General features: G+C 38.7%; 1 protein-coding gene across 2 annotated transcripts in view; it reads right to left on the reverse strand.

The window, feature by feature from the left end:
- Positions 1–21,888, reverse strand: part of PDCD6IP (programmed cell death 6 interacting protein) — an 85,959-nt gene that overhangs the window by 58,257 nt on the left and 5,814 nt on the right. For both annotated transcript variants that reach the window (XM_028107041.2, XM_028107040.2), the window contains exons 2-6: positions 10,099–10,153; positions 8,178–8,247; positions 4,443–4,570; positions 2,043–2,196; positions 494–594 (exon numbers count right to left, since the gene is read on the reverse strand). In XM_028107041.2, the coding sequence (XP_027962842.1) occupies positions 494–594; positions 2,043–2,196; positions 4,443–4,570; positions 8,178–8,247; positions 10,099–10,153 (508 nt within the window). The remainder of the gene's footprint in view (positions 1–493; positions 595–2,042; positions 2,197–4,442; positions 4,571–8,177; positions 8,248–10,098; positions 10,154–21,888) is intronic.

Raw genomic sequence — 21,888 nt, forward strand, 5'->3', positions numbered from 1 at the left:
GCAAAACTTAATTCTAATCAAAATATTAGACGAATTTGTTTTCTTTTCCTTTTGTCTTTATGTGTTTTTGTGCTTTAAGACTCATCTTTAAGAAAACAGGACAATAATTAAAAGTGTGACTAATCAACATGCTCAAGTATTCATGCTTGTACCAAATCACCAATGAATTAGAACTACACAATGCCTTCATGTAGTAAAATTACTGGAAACAGAGGTTCACAAATTTCCAGGAAGATTCCTGGAAATTCCCAGTTTTAGCTTGGGAAAACAAACTTAGTAAAGAGTAGAGATAAAGGCATCCCTAAATATAAAAAAATTTTTCATGCAACTTAAATAAAAAAATTATTTCTATAAACATATTCTCCAAATGCCTCTCCTAAAATTTCAAGTCTTTTTATGAAACATAATTTTCAACGCACCTTCTTATACACAAAAACATCCAAGTATTTCCACATGCAAAATAACCCAAGTGTTTACAAAAACAATAACTGACCTTGGGGAGAGTATCTTTGTACTGACACTGTTTAAAAGCATCACCAAAGTAATCTGCAGCCTGATTAGCCAATTTAGCTATGATGGCATCTTTCATTTTATCTGGAATAAAATATTAAATGACCGTTATAATTAAAATAAATATAAAATAATCTGATATATCATGATAACTCAGTATAAACACTGAGATCACAAGTTTGTACATTTGTCTAAAAAAATCCTTATTGATGAAATCAGTTCTTCCACATAAAATTTAACCAATTCATAGGCAAATCCAGAGTCAGAAAATAGATTAGTGGTTGCCAGGGGCTGGGAAAAAAGGGGAATGGTGAGGGGGTTTGGAGTTTGTTTCTGGGGTGACGATAATGTTCTAAAATAAGGGATAGTGCTGATGGTTTCAAAACTGAATATACTAAAAAACAAAGAACTGTACATTTCAAAAGAGTAAATTTTATTACATATGAATTCTATCTTATTATAATAAGCTGTTATTTTAAAAGAAAAAAAAAAAACTATTCCAGTTCATTTTGCTTCCACAAGATGAATGCTCTCTTATTTTCAGTTTCTCTGCACTTTCATATTCAGACCATATCCCAATCTCTCATACCAACTTACATGCCTTCTAAGAATTGTTTTTATTTCCTCATTCACAGGGCCAGGGACTCTGCCTAGATGCTCCTTCTTATTAATTACATCTAGTTTAGAGGAGATCTCTTCAAAGAAACTCTTCTTGACTAATGAATCTAAAATTAGCATGACTCCCCCTATATCCTTACCCAGAGCCAGGCCACCAGGCATTAACACATAATCTCTCTTATTTTCTTTATACCAATTACCTCTCTTTAAAATCACCTTGGCGGGGCGCCTGGGTGGCTCAGTCAGTTAAATGGTGGCCTTCGTCTCAGGTCACGATCCCAGGGTCCTGGGATCGAGCCCCACATCGGGCTCCCTGCTCAGCAGAGAACCTGCTTCTCCCTCTCCCTCTGCCTGTCGCTCTGCCTACTTGTGCTCTCTATCAAATAAAATCATTAAAAAAATAAATAAAATAAAAATTAAAAAATAAAATCACCTTGGCTACTTAATTTATCATCTTCCCCACACTAAAAATGTAAGCTTCCTGAAAATAAGAATCTTGCTTGTCTGCAACCTCTATCTAGAGCCTAGAGCAGTGACTGGCACACAGTAGGTACCCAATAAATATATGTTGAATGAATGAATTTTTGACCCATTACAAACCTACATAAATACTATTCCAAAGTTTAGTGTTTTATTGCTTCTCGGCCTTTTGGCTAAGATCAAGAGCAGAGTTTAGTGTTTTAAGACAATAGCTATTTCATAAAATGCTTCAAACACAGTCTACTCTACATTCATAAATGTTCATTTGTACCACCTTAATTTCAGAAAAGGAAAGCAGAAAATTTTCAGACCCATGTGTCAAGTTCAAAGAAAACAGCTCTACATTGAATATATTATATTCTAATCACCTTCCTATTTTAAAAGCTTATCACTTCTTTTTACATGCAACAAAATGGAGGAAAAATTAGAATTACCTCTTGTGGCTTTTAAAAAAAATACTTCTTGGGCCTGTGCCAACATAATAAGACTGAGGGTCCCAACAGTATCTGGAGATATGTCCACAGTAGGCTCTCGATTTAAGGCAGATAGAACTGTCTCTTTAATATGTAAAAAGGCACCACTAGCAAACTAGAGGGAGGAAAAAAAGAACTTCTTTAAAATCTACAGAACTCAACTGAGACTTAATTTTCTGTTACACACAAATCATTTCAAATGTTAATTTAGTTGAACAGTTACTAAAATTTTGTATTGTTACAGATCTAACCTACAGACAATGTCTGACCTACAGACAATAAGGGTATTTTTCTAAAATGCTATACAGTTAACAGAAGATTTAATAAAAATTAAAAGTACACTACAGCAGGGGCACCTAGGTGGCTCAGTCGTTGAGCCTCTGCCTTCGGCTCAGGTCATGTTCCCAAGGTCCTGGGATCGAGCCCCACCATCGGGCTCCCAGCTCCACAGGAAGCCTGCTTCTCTCTGTCCCACTCCCCCTGCTTGTGTTCCCTCTCTCGTTTGACAAAACAGCAAAGGATCCAGTCTCTCTCACAAATCTTGGAACTGGAGGCCCACAGAGGCTATTAAAGAACATAGCCAAGGGCACACAACTTCTGGGTGGCAAACAGCCTATCACCCCTCCCTTTCCATCACACTAGGTGACCTGCTGTGAATCACAGAAGGGACTCACAGATGGAATGTTCTCAGTAACTAAGAACGCCCTCTAAGATATCACATGCCAATTAACTGAGTTACAGTTAATATAAAAGTAAATAATTAAATTTACTTCATTTTCACATTTTAAAATATTGGCCCTCTATAGCCTCAAAAAGAAAAGGGATGTGCATCACGTTTGTCATCCATACCCATTCAAAACCGCATGGCAAGCCACAATTTGGAGCACCTTGTTCGCTTAATATGTATTTTCCCCTCACTTTCTTAGAAGAGCATTCTTCACCTCACTCATAAACTTAAAACAATAGGAAAAAAATCAGACTCCACCTCTAGGACAAGCAAATTCCAGAGCCAAGGAAGACACTGGAAGCACCATTAGGAATTCCATTAAAATGTGGAATCAGAACACCTGAAACCCCAATGGACCAGTTATTAACACTCTGACCTTTTAGTCTCCTTGTGTATAAAATGAGAATGACATTATGTAACATCCATTACAAGGCTTATATGAGAGTAAAATAACGTACATGAGCACACTTTGTAAATTACAACATATTATAAAACATGAAAATATATATCACTTAGCAGCAATCGTTTATTCTTTAAATTAAAACAAAAATAAAAGTAATATACTGCCACAAATATGCCATGTTAATATATGATAATATCTAAAATCTAAATGTAGCCAACTTAAGAACATTACATATCTGACCACATTTAAATATGACCTCTCCAAGTCTCAAAGTTAAAATTTTCTTAGGTCTTAATTTTTGTGACAATGGTGAAATTTTAGATGTGTCTCACTCTAAGAAAAAAAATATATTAAAATAATGTACATTTGACCCTTGAACAACAGAGGTTTGAAGTACGCAGATCCACTTACAAGAGGATTTTTTTTTCAATAAATACGATACGGTACTGTAAATGTATTTTCTCTTACATACTTCTTAATAACATTTCTTTTCTCTAGCTTACTTTAAGAGTCCAATATAAAATACATGTAACATACAAAACACGTGTTATTTGTTTATTTTATGGGTAAGGCTCCTGGTCAACAGTAGGCTATTAGTAGCTAAGTTCTAGGGGAGTCAAAAGTTACAGTATATTTTCGACTGTGCAGGGGGTGAACACCGCTAACCCCCACACTGTTCAAGGGTCAACTGTACAAAATTTTTAAATGAGGTCAATTATTTAAAAGTGATTTACCAAGAACTTCACCCCAAACATTCAATCATTTGTTCTCCCAACATTTATTGAGCCTTTTTTATGTGCCAGGCACTGTGCTAGGTGCTGGGTATACGATGGTGAGGAAAAAGAGAGCTGGTCTACAGGTACAAAGTTTATCAAAATTCAAAAGTATTAATCAATTCATTAAAAAGTACATTACTTTTCTTTCTTTTAATATTTTTTTAAGATTTTATTTATTTATTCATGACAGACAGAGGGGGAGCGAGAGAGAGAGAGAGAGAAGCAGAGGGAGAAGCAGGCTCCCAAGGAGCAGGGAGCCCGATGCGGGACTCGATCCCAGGACCCCGGGATCGTGACCTGAGCCGAAGGCAGATGCTTAACCATCTGAGCCACCCAGGCGCCCAAAAAGTACATTACTTTTCAGGAAAATATCTGTGTATAAAGAAACATCTATAAACCTAAATACAAATCATTTTCAATTTAATCCAACTGAGCGTTGATCATTATGTGGTTACCTGGTAATGCTTAGCAGCGATTTTCAGTCCTTCATCATTATCCAGGTTCTGTTCTGCTGCAATCTGGCTAGCTAAGGCTGCACAATTGAACAACACACAGCTCTTTTCATATCCTAAGCTTGCAAGAGCTGTAAAAAATTAAGAAGGAAATATTTTATCAGTTTATTTTTCTAAAGAAAATGAATGTTTCAGAGATTGGCTCTCACAAAAACAAGTTCCCAAACCTGTTTTCTCACCCAAAATAGTGCCCATTATTTCTAATGCTGCCCTGCCAGGCATTTATTTCCACAGCAATATTCCCACCATCTAAAATTCCAAAGATCATTATTCTTTCCTTCCCTTTATGTCCACAATGCTGTTAGTCAGGTTCCAAATGAAAAGTCATTCTCGTGTCAATTCTCACTTAAAATCAAATAAATTATTTCCATTTTCTCATCACCTCTCTCAAAATTATATCTTCTCACCACATTCAAGCCAGTTCTTCACTACTACAAACCTAACACAATGCAAGTACCTCCAAGTCTCACTCCCTTATGCCAATACATCTCTCAGAAGGCTAGCAGATAATGTGGTTAAAATACAACTCTGGTCAAAAAACTACACCCTTCACATCCACTGGGATAGCTACCATCAAGAACAGCAACAACAAAAAATAACAATTGTTGGCAGACGTGGAAAAACTAGAACTGTTGGTTGGACTGTAAAAGATTGCAGCTGCTATGAAAAACAGTATGGCAGTTCCTCAAAAAATTAGAAATAAAATTCCCATATGATCCAAAAATTCCACTTCTGGGTATATACCCAAAGAACTGAGAGCAGTCACAAAAAGATATTTATACACCCATGATCATAGCCAAAAGGCAGAAGAAACCTAAGTGTCCACTGATGGATGAAAAGATAACAAAATGTGGTATATACATATAATGAAGTATCATTCAGCCTTAAAAATGAAGGAAATCCTGTCTCGTGCTACACAATGGATGAACCTTGAGGACATTATGCTAAGTGAAATACGCTGATCACAAAAAGCAAACTTACAGGCATACCTCATTTTATCGTGCTTCACTTTATTGGGCTTTGCAGATAATTGCATTTCTTTTACAAATTCAGAGTTAGTGGCATCAAGCAAGTATATCAGTGCCATTTTTCCAACAGCATTTGCTCATTTTGTAGCTCTGTGTCACATTTTGGTAATTCTCAGTATTTCAAATTTTTTCCTCATGATTATTATTATATTTACTAGGGTGATCTGTGATCAGTGATTACAAGTCACTGAAAGCTCAAACGATGGTTAACATTTTTTAGCAACAAAGTTTTAAATTAAGTTATATACAGTGTTTTTTTAGACATGCTATTGCACACTTAAAAGACTATAGTATAAACAAAACTTTTATATGCATGGAAAAACAGAACAAAGCATTACATGTGAAAATATATTTCCACTCTCATTCTTAGAATCCTAAAACTACACAATATTCTAATGAGTAGGTAGCCCATGCTTTATTTAAATAAGACATTACTGAAGGACACTTAATTCCCAATATTTGCTACTGGAAGTGCCTTGATGAACTACCTCCTCCATTATTTATGCTGTTTTTTGCTTCCCACTTCTTCCAGGAACTTGGTTTGTCACTTAATCTAGCTCACTTAGTATCTCCTAGTTCTGCCATCTGCTCCTTAATTCTCAACCTATCAATGGCATTAAAAATCCTTTTTCTTGACCTGGTCTCCCTCTCTGCATACTGCTCCCTTGTCCTTAAATCTTTACTGCAAATTTTCTGAAATGAGCAACCCATATTTGCTGTTTCCATTTCCTCACTTCTGGTCCACCCCTCAACCCGATGCAATTTGGCTTCTTCAGCATGCCCCTAATGAAACTTCTTTCATTGCTGAATCCAGTGACTTCTCCAACTTTACATGACTTGACCTCTGCCACAGTAACTCTGTCAATGATGTTCCAACCCGAATGAATATGAGTCATCTGGAGGTATTTTCAAAGATACTAATTCCAGTGGCCCACCCTGAAAATTCCTATCACATCTGGCATTCTGTATCTTTACACCTGTATCTTTCACATTTTCCCCAGGTAATTCTAATGTGCAGCCAGGTTCAGGAACCATTGGACTATGTGATCTCTGAAACCCTCCTGGCACTCAATCCCATGTCTCTTTTTTCCCCTGGTTCCTCTGAGATCTGAAAGCTTTGTCTCATCCTCATTCCCAGGAACCTTTTCCCCTGTTTCCCTTGAATGTTATATTCCCTACCTCTGGCTTTCACACTTTTCCCAATCTACAGACTACCAGAGGAGATAGGTTTATCATCATTTAATGATAATTGTTCCCAAATCTATGTCTCTACCACTTTTGAGTTTTAAATCCAGTTTCCAAATGCCAAAGAAAAATGCCTCCCCAGACATAACACTGGAAAGTCAAACTCAACTTGTCTATTGGAAGGAATAAATATCCAACAAGTCAAACCAAGTTATAAATCTGAGAGTCAACCCTCAACTACTCTTTTCTGAGATAGTCGGCAGATCAGTTAGTTTCCACTCTGAAATGTCACTCACACCCACTGCTTCACCTCTGACCCACATATACCACCTTGTCTAATCTCATCAACCCTCATCAGTCTCTTCACTGGTCTGTCTCCTTTAATCTCTAGAGTCAGGCTTTCAGGGATCACATCCCACTTCATTAAATCCTTGCTTTATGACCTTAGAAAGTCACTTAATCTTTCTAAACCAGTGTGTTCAACTGGTAATAATAGTGCCTTTCTTCATTGGGCTTTTGGGGAATTCAGTAAGATGTGTGAAACCCCTTCCACAGTGCCTAGGTGTAATAAATACTCAATAAACATGAGTTATTAACATATAAGAGAGAAGAATACAAATTCAGAGTGTATTTCCAACTCTTCATAATCTACTTTCCAATGTCTTCACCCTCCATAATCCTCCATTCAACCTATGGTTTCGAGACTTTAACAATAATTGTATTAATATGCATTACATATAATTTATAATGTATGTTATTATATATAATATACACTCTATAATGCATACATTCTATAAATAATACATTACATGTAATTATTTATAATAAAATGTTACTATTATTCATTGCAGCTAATACTTATTGCATACTCTTCTAAGGACTTCGCATGTATTCACTCATTTAATCCACAAAAGAACCCAATGAGATAAATAGTATTTCACAGTACTATTTATTCCCCACTTCAAAGATGAGAAAATTAATGCACAGAGAGGTTAACCTGCCAAGCTGGTAGATCAAAAAAACCTTCATTCTTCTGATCTTTGGTTATAATGTTCTACCTGTAACGTTATTTTCTAGGTAGGAAAACCAAATTCATCCTTCAGAGCCTAACGTGAACATTGCTTTCTTTCAACAAGCAGAATTTATGTCTTCTTCATCTATGCTCCCACAACTTTTTTCATATACCCATATACTACCCACTATATTTTAGAATGATCAGCTGTCTTCCTAGCCAGACTGAATACAACTGTCTTATTCATTTTTATAACTAGGACAGTGCCTGGCAAGGCGTAGGCTCTCTACAAATATTTGGAAATGACATTAAAATTTGAAGTTAAAAAGAAAATAAAATGTAAAAATGTTTATTATTTATGAAGAGTTGTTAGGAGAGCAATTTTAAAAACCTAAAATAATACAAAGTGTTTAGACTAAGTTTCTTACCATTTTTATAAAAATAATTACATACCCAATTTTACAGATCCTCCAAAAAGTGAACCTTTATCAAAAGCATCCTTCCAGGTAAATGTCAAGCAGATCTTCATAGAAAGAGAGAAAACAGAAAATCATCTTACCTTCTTGGATCTTATTAAATATTAGGTCTCTTTTGAAGAAAAATCCATAATGAGGAAAAGGACCAAAGCTTGTCAAAACATCATCCTACCTAGCCAACTAACTCCTTTCCCTTTTCCTGGACCATAAAATTTTCTTTCTTAAAATACTGGCACTAAGATATTTCCAATGGTCATTCTGCCTCAGTAATTATACATATATTATCCCCTCCAGAAAACACTATCTTACTCATCTTTACAACACACGACTTGAACAGAACGGGCACTTAAATGATTGTCAAATAAGCCAAGAGAGGCAAAGGCAACAAAGTACTACAGGTTTCCCAGAAGATAAGATCAAAAACGAGTCCATGATGATGAAGTAGGAAAAGGGTTACTTTTGGGGGAATGAGATGAGATAATGTTATTTCTTGACTTGGGTTGTGCTCATATATGTATATTCACTTTGTAAAGATTCAAGATATATTCACTTTTGTATGTATGCTATACTATATAAATAAAAAGTTCACTTAATTAAAAAAACTGCATCTCACTCTGCTTCTAAAATACTCCACACATAGAGGCGCCTGGGTGGCTCAGTCAGTTAAGCGGCTGCCTTCAGCTCAGGTCATGATCCCAGGGTCCTGGGATCGAGCCCCACATCGGGCTCCCTGCTCGGCAGAGAGCCTGCTTCTCCCTCTACCTCTGTCTGCCGCTCTGCCTACTTGTGCTATCTCTGTTAAATAAATAAAAATCTTTTTAAAAAAATAAAATAAAATATTCCACACATAAAGGTTAAAAAAAACTTACCATCTTTTAAATTATGTATTGGAATCCCATACAAAAATTTTGCAACTGAGGATTAGAGAAATTTTCTATAGGCACAAAACTAGAGAGAATAACTTAACGAACCCCATATAGCCATCACCAGCTTTAGCCTTTTGTCCATCTTGGTTCACCTACCCCCACTTTCCCTGCCCCCAGCCCAGCCCCCAAACATATACTTTTTTTCCTCAAGTATTTTAAAGCAAATTTCAACATATTACATCACCTGTAAAACTTCAGTACAAGAATGTTTAAAGTATTTTTCATAAACCACGTATTTTAAAACTCAGAAATGTCACGCAAACTAAAAACTTGTTTAACAAGTCTCTCAAATAAAACTGTAAGAAATCGTCAGCATTTCCAATATCTAGCCTTTAAGAGAAAGCAAACTTTTTTTTTTCAAAGATTTTATTTATTTGACAGAGAGATAGAGAGAGAGCACAAGTAGGCAGAGGGAGAGGGAGAAGCAGGCTCTCTGCCGAGCAGGGAGCCAGACATGGGGCTCGATCCCAGGACCCTGAGATCAAGACCTGAGCCGAAGGCTGCCGCTTAACCGACTGAGCCACCCAGGCGCCCCGAAAGCAAACATTCTTATAGTGTAACACCTAATCATATCAGCACTTGCAACTTCATATGCAAATATAATGTGTCAAATTTTAAAAACATAAACTGAGACTAATACTTCAATTATAGTTTCCTTCTTAATTCTGTAAAAGCCAAAGAGAAGGACACCATAGATTATGTTAATCAGTCAACAGATCATACTGATATAAAATGCAGGAAAAAAAAATGCAGCCCAATGCTCTACATAAACCCAGAAGTGACTAACAATGGCAGCAATAGAATTCCAAGACGCTTTTCAAAAAGACAATCTGATTTTTATCAGATGGGCTTACAAGCTTCTAATTTGTATCAAAAGGTCTCATAAAAATATAAAAATAGTAAAGTGATACCATGTATGGGAGGAAAGTTTACATTATACAACTTTAAAACAAATTAAAATTAATGACTTACTTGATTTTCAGAGAATGGGAATTTGGGTTCAATGGAACAAATCTGATCATAATATCTAAAAAACAGAAGAAAATTTATAATTACCAGAGCTAAATATTATACACATTTATATATATACAACTGGTTTAAGAGTATATGAAAATTATTCATGCTTACTTTTGAGTGGCCCACAAATCAAATTCATTTTAAAGTTAATAAACACAACCTTTCAATGCATAAATCAGAATCTAAAATGCATGCAATAAAAAAAATGTGAACAAAAGACTCATACTCACCACAAAGAAAAATACTTATCGAGTATAATTGTCTAAAAGCAAACTAACATCTGCCAGGACCAATGTATTTCTTAAAATACTATTTATTAAGGTAACTGTTTATATCCATTGGGTAAATTAGTATCTCTGGTAAAATATTTTTTTAAAGATTTATTTATTCCAGAGTGCATATGAGCAGGGGGGGAGGGGCAGACTCCTCACTGAGCCCAGAGCCCAAAGCAGGGCCTGATCCCGTGACCCTGAGATCATGAGATCATGACCTGAGCCAAAATCAACAGTTGGATGCCCAACCAACTGAGCCACCCACATGCCCCTAAACTCCTATTTAAAAACGGTTTACTAACTTTCAGATATGCTTTGGTTATATCCACTTCTGTCCCTCTCCACCACTGTCACAACAGTTCATCAAAGCTTCTACCCTCCCCAGAAATAAACCCATGATTATATTGGTCAGTTAATCTTCAACAATGGAGGCAAGAATATGGAATGGAAAAAAGACAATTTCTGGGGTGCCTGGGTGGCTCAACCAGTTAAGTGTCTGCCTTCAGCTCAGGTCATGATCCTGGGGTCCTGGGATCGAGCCCCACATCAGGCTCCCTGCTTCTCCCTCTCCCCCTCCCCCACTTGTGCTCGCTCTCTCGCTTGCTATCTCAAATAAATAACATCTTAAAAAAAAAAGAATTTCTTCAACAAATGGTGTCAGGAAAACTGGATAGTTTTGCAAACTATGCAAAAAGAATAAAACTGGATCACCTTCTTGGGGGGAGATAGTGGGGGACAGGTGACAAAGGTGATGGGGATTAAGGAGTGCACTTGTGATGAGCACAGGGTGATGTATGGAATTGCTGAATCACTATATTGTATACCTGAAACCAACACTGTATGTTAACTGGAATTAAAAACTTTAAAGAAAAAGATAAGTGTGCTCTATCCCCTTCACCTACTTCATACATTTCTCCACCTACCTACCTTCTGGTAACCATCAGTTTATTCTCTACAATTAAGAGTCTGCTTTTTGGTTTGTCTCTTTTTTTCTTTGTTTGTTTATGGTTTCTCAAATTCCACATACGAGTGAAATCATATGATATTTGTGTTTGTCTGACTTATTTTGCTTACCATTATACCCTCTAGATCCATCCATGTTGTTGCAAACGGCAAGATTTCATTTTTTATGGCTGAGGAATATTCCACTGCGTGTGTGTGTCTGTGTCTGTGTGTATATATATCTTCTTTATCCATTCATCTATCAATGAACAGTTGGGCTACTTCCATAATTTGGCTACTGTAAATAATGTTTTAGTGTTTTCATATTCTTTGGGTAAATAACCAGTAGTGGAATTACTGCATCAAAAGACAGGTCTTTTTTTTTCCCCCAGTGAGGGGATTAGAAGCAGAGGGACAAAGAATCTTTTTTTTTTAAGATTTTATTTATTTATTTGACAAAGAGAGACAAAGCGAAGAGAGGGAACACAAGCAGGGGGAGTGGGAGAGGGAAAAGCAGGCTTCCTGCAGAGCAGGGAGCCGGATGCGGGGCTGGATCCCAGGACCCTGGGATCATGACCTGAGCTGAAGGCAGACACTTAACAACTGAGCTACCCAGGCACCCCAGGAGAGAGAATCTTAAGCAGGCTCCATGCCCAGTGAAGAGTCCAACAAAGGGCTTGATCTCATGACCTGAGCCAAAATCAAGAGTGGGACACTTAACCAACTGAGTCACCCAAGCACCCCTATTTTTATTTTTTTGAGGAACCTCCATACTGTCTTCCACAGTGGTTGCACCAGTTTGTACCAACAGTACACAAGGGTTCCTTTTTCTCCACATCCTCACCAACACGTTGTTCCTTGTTTTTTATTTTAGCCATTCTAACAGGTGTGAAGTGGTATCTCATCATAGTTTTTCTTTCTAAAGATTGAGAGTGTGTGCACGCATGCAAGCACAAGCAGGGGAGGGGCAGAGGGAGGAGAAAAGCAAACTTCCCACTGAGCAGGGAGCCAGTCACAGGGCTCGATCCCAGGACCCCAAGATCATGACCTGAGCCAAAATCAAGAGTGGGCCACTAAACCAACAGAGCCACACAGGCACCACTCATAGTTTTGATCTGCATTTCCTTAATGTGTGATGTCGAGTATCTTTTCATGTGTCTGTTGACCACCGTATCTTTTGCCCATTTTTTAACTGGATTGTTTTTGGAGTGTTAAGAATAAATTCTTTATACATTTTGCATACTTACCCTTCATTGGATATGTCATTTGCAAGTATCTTCTCCCAATCCATCGATTATCGTTTAGTTTTGTTGACTGTTTCCTTCACTGGGCAGAACCTTTTTAGTTTGATTAATCCCAATCATTTATTTTTGCTTTTGCTTCCCTTGCCCCAGGAGACATCTAGAAAAATGTTGCTATGGCTAATGTCAGAAAAGTTACTGCCTGTGCTCTCTTCTAGGATCTTTTGGTTTCACATCCACATTTAGGTCCTTAATCCATTTTTTTAAAGATTTATTTACCCATTTTAGAGCGTGAGAGAGAGAGAGAGAGGGAGTATGTGGAGGGGAGGGACAGGGGAAGAGACAACCCCAAGCAGACTCCAAGCTGAGCGCAGAGCCCCCAAGATCACCACCAAGCTGAAACCAAGAGTCGAATGTTCAACCAACTGCACCACCTAGGCACCCCCCCTTAAATCCATTTTGAATTTATTTTTGTGTATGGTGTAAGAAAGTGGTCCAGTTTTCCCAACATCATCTGTTGAAGAGACTTTTTCCCATTTGATATTCTTTCCTGCTTTGTCGAAGATGGACTATATAATTGTGGGCTCACTTCTGAATTTTCTATTCTGTTCTATTGATCTATGTATCTATTTTGTGCCAGTACCATACTGTTTCATTACAGCTTTGTAATATAACTTTAAGTCCAGAATTGTGATGCCTCCAGCTTTGCTTTGTTTTTTCCAAAATTGCCTTGGCTATTTGCCGTCTTTTGTGGTTCCATACAAATTTTAGGACTGTTTGTTCTAGTTCTGTGAAAACTGCTCTTGGTATTTTGGTAGGAATTACAATAAATGTGTAGATTGCTTTGGGAAGTATACACATTTTAACAATATTTGTTCTTCCAATCCATGAACATGGAATTTTTTCCCATTTCTTTGTGTCGTCTTCAATTTCTTTCATCAGTTTTCAGAATACAAGTCTTGCACCTTTTTGGTTGGGTTTATTCCTGGGTATCTTATTATTTTCGGTGCAAATGTAAATAGGACTGTTTTCTTAATTTCTCTTTCTTCTGCTTCATTATTGGTGTATAGAAATGCAACAGATTTCTGTACATTGATTTTGTATCCTGTGATTTTACTGAATTTGTTTATCAGTTATAAGCAGGTTTTTGGCGGAGACTTCCAGGTTTTCTATATATGGTATCACGTCACCTGCAAATAGTTAAAAGTTTTACTTCTTCCTTACTGATTTGGATGCCTTTTATATCTTTTTGTTGTAGACTACTGTGGCTAGGACTTCCAGTACTATGTTGAATGAACGTGGTGAGAGTGGCCATCCTTGCCATGTTCCTGACCTTGGGGGAAAAGCTCTCAGTTTTTCCCCATTAAGAGTACACTTATCTTGATGAGCACTGAGTAATGTACAGAAATGTCGAATCTCTATATTGCACACTTGAAACTAACACAACACTGTATGTTAACTATACTGGAATTAATTAACGGGGTGCTAGGTGGCTCAGTTAAATGTCTGCCTTCAGCTTAGGTCATGATCTCAGGGTCCTGGGGGAGCCCCACAGTGAGCTCCCTGCTCAGCAGGGAGTCTGCTTCTCCCTCTCCCTCTGCCCCTCCCCCTCCCCTGCTCACACTCAACTCTGTCCCTCTCTCTCTCAAATAAATAAAATCTTTAAGCCCCCCCAAAAAACCTAAAAACCAAAAAAAACCTTCTACCCTCCCTTTAAAGTAGACTAATCAAAAAAGTCTGCCAGCCAACCTCCCTGTCTCCTTTGAGTCCTTTCTCTTTTTTTTAATTTTATTTATTTGAGAGAGAAAGCATGTGTGGGGGCTGGGTGTGGGGCAGAGGGAGAGAGAGAAGCGGACTCCCCGCTGAGCAGGGAGCCCAATGCAGGGCTTGATCCCAGGACCCCAGGATCATGACCTGAGCCCAAGGCAGACGCTTAACCAACTGAGCCACCCAGGTGCCCTTTCTCATTCCTTTCAATCTATTCTCCACACAGCAGCCAGAACAATCATCAAACATGAAGCAGTCTTCTCCCTCATCAGGCTGACCTTTGAGCTAGCAAGGAGGGTTAGGAGTATCCAAGGCCAAGCCTTCTAACTGGCCTGTAATCTTTCCTCCTTTCCCTATTATCTCCTCCCTCCACCCCACCCCTCCTCAGAGCTATCATTCCAATAACTGTTTCTAACCATACTGTTTCATTATGGTTAGAACGTAAATTTTTCAGGGGGAGGGGCAACACATCTGAGACAAAGTTTTTGGCTGACATGGCCATGAGTTTGGTTATGAACAGAAAGAATTAAACAATTAAATTAAATACACTGAAGGGAATGTAGGCTGTTTCTAACTATCAGAGAAAGGAGTTACAAATACGGAAAGAAAGATGGCTAGAATAAATTCTGTGGCTTCTGCCTGGAATTGGAGGTATCAGTGTGAAATTATTTTTTTAATATAGTGGAGAAATACAAAAACAGGTATAAATGTGTGTGTGAGTGTATTTCCTAACTGTATATACTGAGAGGACCTAGAAGCAATAACACTTCAGTAGCAATAAGCACACCTAGACCCCAAATGAGTAACGCTCTGGCTGAGACCAAGAAAATTCAAAATTCAAGCCTAAAACATCTTGCTATGTCAGATAGTTAAGGAAGTACCCAAAAAATGAGAACTTGTCAAAGACACAAGAACTAGCTTTAAGGGGCTCCTGCTAGCCAAGTCCAAAAAAATTTAAATAAAATAACAAATCATAACCCATTGAGGAAAATAAGAACACCAATCTGAAGCACATAAAATAAATGCATGAATAGGGAAAGACTACCCTACTGTACAATGCCAACTAATAACACTAGAATATAAAACAGAGTTAGAAAAAGAAGCATTTGGCACCTTTCTGAATATAGTATCTATTTCAGGTAAGATACATCAATGGATGCTAAAGCAAAAAAATATGATGGAAAGAGGGTATTACAAAGACTCAAAGTATCTCCCTACAAAGTACTCACTAATTATTTAGTTCAACATACTTATTAGCTGTAAGGTCAAGAAAACTGGCAGACATCACCCTGACCAAGTGATAAAAGTTACATGTTAACAGCATAGGACAAATCAACTTCAAGTTCTTCCTGACATGCATGCACGAGCACACGCACACACTGTGTACACACACACACACACACAAAACAGCTATACTTTGGTGGTAGTACTGCCCAAAAATGCATAAATCACAAGAAAATATAAGACAAACCCTGAGGGACAGTCTACAAAGAAACTAGCCTGTACCCTTTAAAAATGTCAAGGTTGTGAAAAACAAGGAGAAATGGAAGAACTGTTCCAGACTGAAGGACACTAAAGAGCCAACTGAATACAACGCAGGATCCTGGACTAGATCCCAAATCTGTACATTACTCAGTGCCTAACAACATTATTGGGAGAATCAGCAAAATCTGAATGTGTTTTATGGATTAAACGATAATATTCAATGTTAATTTCCTGATTTTGAAAGTTGTACTGTGGTTATGTAGGAGAGTATTCTTGTACTTAAAAAATGAACTCTGAAAAAAAAATGAACTCTGAAGTATTAAATGCTTAAACCCTTTAATGGATTCCTATTATACTTAAAATTACATACAAAATTTTTGACAAGTTCTGGCATTATCTAGCCATCATTTAACTCTCCAGCCTCATCTGAGAATATTCACTACACATTTTAGTCATTAGTCTATGCTCTCCCCTGGCTTAGGGACTTCACCCTGGAAATTTTTTTTCTCTGGAAACTTTTCCCATCACAATTCACTTTTCTTATCCAGGCTGATATATCATCAAAAAAGTCTTCCCTCGGAGCGCCTCGGTGGCTCAGTGGGTTAAGCGTCCAACTCTTGATTTCAGCTCAGGTCATGATCTCAGTCAGCATCATGAGATCAAGGTATACTTAGGCCACTTGAGATTCTTTCCCTCTGCCCCTCCCCCACTCAGCTCAGGCGCCCTCTCTCTCAAATGAATGCATAAATCTTTGAAAACGTCTTCCCTCATTCATTCACTCATCCATTCAACAAATACATACTAAGAATTTACTATGCACCAAACACAGTTCTAAGACATAGAAATTCAGCAGTAAATAAACATTTAAAATTTTGAGCCCTTGTAAAGCTTACTTTTAGAGGGTGAGACAAGACAGCTAAGAAAAATATAGCATAAGGGTGGTGCCTGGGTGGCTCAGTTGGTTAAGCATCTGCCTATGGCTCAGGTCATGATTCCAGGGTCCTGAGACCAAGCCCCACGTTGTCGGGTTCCCTGCTCAGTGGGGAGTCTGCTTCTCCCTCTCCTTCTGCCCCTTCCCCTGCTCGTGCTCTCTCTCTCATGCTCTATAATAAATAAAATCCTAAAAAATAAAAAAATAAAAATATAGTATAGTAGATAAGTGCTATGGAGAAAAAGAAGGACAAGGTGTTATACAGGGTGATGTGAGAAGACTGTAGTCTTAAATCACTACATGTGGTCACTTGACTATATATAGAAGTAAAAAATTTAATAATTTAAAACATCATGAATAACAGAAAAGGCATGAAGGAGGTGATGTGATGAGGCAAGCAGATAAGTGAGATAAAAGCATTACCAGTCAAGGGAAGATCAAGTGCCAAGAAGCTGGGACAAGAGTATGCCTGAAAATATCCTGCCATGGCAAGGAGGCCAGTAAGGTCACAGAACAAGCACTGGAGAAAACAGAAGGAGATGAAATCAAAGTACTAATGATGCCTTGAGTACAACTCTAAGGCTTTTGGCTTCTACTATACAGAGTAGGAAGGGGACCCATCAGAGAGTTTGGAGAAAAGAGTAACATGAGCTAACCTATTTTCACAGAGTCACCATCCATGACTGCTGAGTGGAAAACGGACTTGCACTTGTGCAAGAGCAGAAGAGAAATCAGTCAGGAAGCTATTACTGTAATCCAGTCGAGAGATGACGGTAGCATGGACCACGTCGTTCCACACAGGTGGCAGAAGTGGAGCAGGGGTGCCTGGGTGGCTCAGTGGGTTAAGCTTCCAACTCTTGGTTTCGGTCGGGTCATGATCTCATGGGTCATGGGACCAAGCCCTGCACTGGGCTCCCTGTTCATCATGGAGCCTGCTTAAAAGATTCTCTCCCACTGCCCCTCCCCCCACTCATGTGCACACACACCCTCTCATTCTCAAATAAATCTTAAAAAATAAGATAAAATCTTTAAAAATATATAGAAAAAAAAGAAGTGATACGGGCAGTCTATCTAACTCTTGTTTTAAATTAGTTCCCCTCTCCCTTTATAATCTCTTAGGCCTCTGAATCTTCCTTCATAGAACTTAGCACAGTGTGGAATTATGTTTAACGTCTTCTCTCTCAAAGGATTCTAAGCTCCCTGACAGCAGAGACTCGGTCTGTTTGCTCACTATTTTATTGCTACCCCAAACAAATCAATCAGTAAAATGCAAAGTTTTTTTAAAAGTAACTTTTTTTCAGGACACCTGGGTGGCTCAGTCGTTAAAGCGTCTGCCTTGGGCTCAGGTCATGATCCCCTCCCTGCTCAGCAGGAAGCCTGCTTCTCCCCCTCCCACTCCCCCTGCGTATGTTCCCTCTCTCACTCTGTCAAATAAAATCTTTTTTAAAAAAAAGTAACTTTTCTTATCTCTGAAAAGTAAAACCCAAGATTCTCTGTTTTGATAATGAACAGGAGCTACTAAAGAACATGCCCATAAGGACAGAATAGCAAGTACCAAGGGCCTGAAGCAACAGAAGGCAGCAGTGTGCCTGAGGGTGTTCATGGCACAGCAAGAAGTCTCCTATGGCTATGGAGTGGGGATTTACAAACTTTTTCTGAGAAGGGCTATCATAGGCTTTGCCAAGCAAAAGGCAAAATCAAGGATAAAATGTAGGTCCTTATATAACAAGAAAGAAAAGTCCTGCCTAACCTATATCCTTTTTACCTAAGTCAGGCCCTCTCAGATGGTGAGCACACTAGGTACAAGGTCATTAGCTGGAGCCATTTCCAAAGGAAGAGTGTCCAGTATCCAGTCTGGTGGAGAGGGCGCCATGGGGGGAGGGAGGGTAGAGAGTACTCAACGCAATCAGCTTCACTCTCTGCCCCAGTGACACCCAAATTCCAGCACGCCCTTCTCTTCTCCCAGAGAGCCCAGCCATCTCAACTTGGGCAGCTGGCTCAGCTGCTAGGGACAAGGCAATGTGCTGAGTCACCAATCCCCAGTCTGAGATTCTACATTCACTGCAACGTGTAGGTGGCACCAGAGCAAACCCTGGGCAGCAGCGAGGTGCAGCCAATGGCCAGGGAGGCAGGCACTGGGAATAAAGGGGTCGATGGAACACTCCAGCGAGGTCTCCAAGGCTCACAGCCCTAATCCACTAGAGTGGTGGCTATGGACAACACAAAAATAGGCAGCTGGGCAGGCCTTAGTCTGCTGACTTCGGCTCTAAAGCAAGCAGGAAAGGAAGTAGTAGGAGATAAAGCTACTTCCTCTGCAAATGGATCAGGAAAAAAAAGGCTAAACAGAATGTCCTCAATGTTTTACACCTACTCTATTCAAAGTTTTTGGGGTCAACCTCAAAACTTAAGTTGTGTGGGGAAACAGTGCATTTATAGCCTATATTTAAATGACTAGAAGCTATATGATGGAATCCCCAAAAATAGCTGTCTCAGGACAGGTTATGTAATTTAAAATAAGTACTATGGGAGGGCAGTCATTGGAAATCAACAATATCTGATTCACATGGAGTAAACTCAAGAGACACCAACTAATGCTTTTCAAGGAAAGCAACCATTGCTAACTGCAGTTAAAATGCTGTTCCTACAGCACCAAATACAATGAATTATTCCTTCGATATATTTCCATCATACCACCCCTTGTAATTCAGCCTAAATCTCAGGTCTCAAAATTCCTAGAGAGGCAACAAGAGCAGAAACAAGAGAATCTACCCACCTCTCTATCATTTAAATATGATTTACTAGATCAGCAGATTCTAGCTTAGGCTATACCTCTAACAAAGTAGACCTACACTGCAAGTTTTCCACAAGTAGGAAGAAGGAAAGCCAGTGTCCTATACCAGAGTTAGCAAAAAAAAAAAGTGCATTGATTATGGGAAATAATACTACAAAGAATCTGTATGTACCTTTAATTTTTTTTTTTAAAGATTTTATTTATTTGACAGACAGTGAGAGAGGGAACACAAGCAGGGAGAGTAGGAGAGGGAGAAGCAGGCTTCCCGCGGAGCAGGGAGCCCGATGCAGGGCTCGATCCCAGGACCCTGGGATCATGACCTGAGCCGAAGGCAGATGCTTAACGACTGAGCCACCCAGGCACCCCTGTACCTTTAATATTTTAGAAATAAGTAATTTTTTAGTCAATTATAAAACCCTAATCATGCTTAAGAGGTACAATGTCACAGTGGGCAATAGCTCAGGCTTGCAAGTCAGATAACCCTTAGTTTGAATCCCAACTCCACCAACTCAAAGCTGTGTGACTGAGTGCAAGTGATAAATAACCTCTCCAAACCCTTCCTAATGTGAGGTGATACCTCATTTAATTTAAGCATGAGGAAAATGATACAATACATACTAAATACTTAAAATAGTGTTGATATATAGTACATGTAACATAAATGGTAGCTACAGATTATCTGCAACTATTCAGAAGTGCCTTTATATGTTCTCCGGTAATTTTATAAAACTCAGTCACTTTAGAGCAAATATCCAATGGCTCAGTTTTTAAAAGTTCATGGGGGCAGGGGGAACCCTAGGAAATGAATTCATTTCTTCGAATATACAAAAGACAGGTATAGGATAAACTCCCATCAGAAATTCTAGTTTTAGGGACACCTGAGTAGCTCAGTTGGTTAAGGGTCTGCCTTCAGCTCAGGTCATGATCCTGAGGTCCTGGGATCGTGTCCTGAATCGGGCTCCTTGCTCGGCGGCGAGTCTGCTTCTCCCTCTGCCTGACGCTCCCCCTGCTTGTGCGCTTGCTCTCTCTGACAAGTATGGAATCTTGAAAGAAAAAAAAAAGATAAAGCTTTCTTCAAAAGTTTAAAGAAAAAAAAAAGAAGTTCTAGTTTTAGGGGCACCTAGATGGCTCAGTCAGTTAGGCATTCAACTCTTGGTTTCAGCTCAGGTTGTGATCTCATGGGTGATGGGATCAAGCCCCGTATTTAGGCTCCCTGCAGAGAGACTGCTTGAAGCCTCTCCTTCTGCCCCTTTCTTGACTAATGCGCATGCACCTGTTCTTTCTCTCTCTCTCTCCCCCCCCAAAAATAAATAAATAAATCTTTTTAAAAAGAGAGAGAGAGAAAGAAATTTTAGTTTTAAAGTTTCGGGGGAACATGTGGAGATTGAGAACAACCAATCCACATTGGCCAAAGCGACAATGAAATGCAAATTCACATAACCTATACAGCTCCAGTCACTACTTAGGGCTGTGCAACTCCTGACCACCAACCAGAGAGAAACAAGAGAATCCAAAGAGCTGGACCACTTATTGGTCAGAGTTAACAGATCCTTCTGCAACTTTATTTTCACACTTCTTTCTTCACCCAATTTATCACATGAAGAATCATTAATGAAGTATTCTGCAGCAGAGTATAGTAAAAAATAACTAGTCAGGGAGTCAAGAGGTCAAGATTTTAGTCTAATTCTGCCACAAAGTCAACTGTATGGCCTTAAACCTCCTGTGGGCAGAAGATTCTCCTTTAAGGTTACACAGAATGAAAACAGTCCTAACAAGTTCTTTTATTAGAAATAGAAAACAGAAAAATCAGATTTGAAATCTTCCTTTAAATTACGTCTATTCAAGGGAGGCTGGCTGGCTCAGTTGGTTAAGCTTCAGACTCCTGGTTTCAGCTCAGGTCATGATCTCAGGGTCATTGGACGGAGCCCCAACTGGGGCTCCACACTCAGCGCACAGTCTGTTTTGAGATTCTCTCCCTTCCCCATCATCCGTGCACAAGCACGCACATGTGCGTGCTCTCTCTCAAAAAATAAAATCTTAGAAAGAAATTAGGTTTATTCATCTATGCAGAATAAAATTACTGAGCCAAGTACAGATACTTTTTGAGACCAAGAGCCAACTATTACGTATCTTTATTTCCTCCACACGGTTTGAATAACAAATTTGTAGTAATGTCGTTAGCGCTAAAATTATCTCAATATCTTCACCCCCAAATTAACAATCAGAATGTAAGCAACAGTTGTGAAGTAAAATGGAACAGCAGTATTTTCTTTCCTGACCTATAAAACACTAGCATTTGAAAAAAGAATTCAGAAA

This window comes from Eumetopias jubatus, unplaced genomic scaffold, assembly GCF_037043125.1.
Source record: "Eumetopias jubatus isolate StellerSeaLion01/CBP00866 unplaced genomic scaffold, mEumJub1_p1.0 scaffold_1, whole genome shotgun sequence".
In the NCBI taxonomy this organism is placed as follows: domain Eukaryota; kingdom Metazoa; phylum Chordata; class Mammalia; order Carnivora; family Otariidae; genus Eumetopias; species Eumetopias jubatus.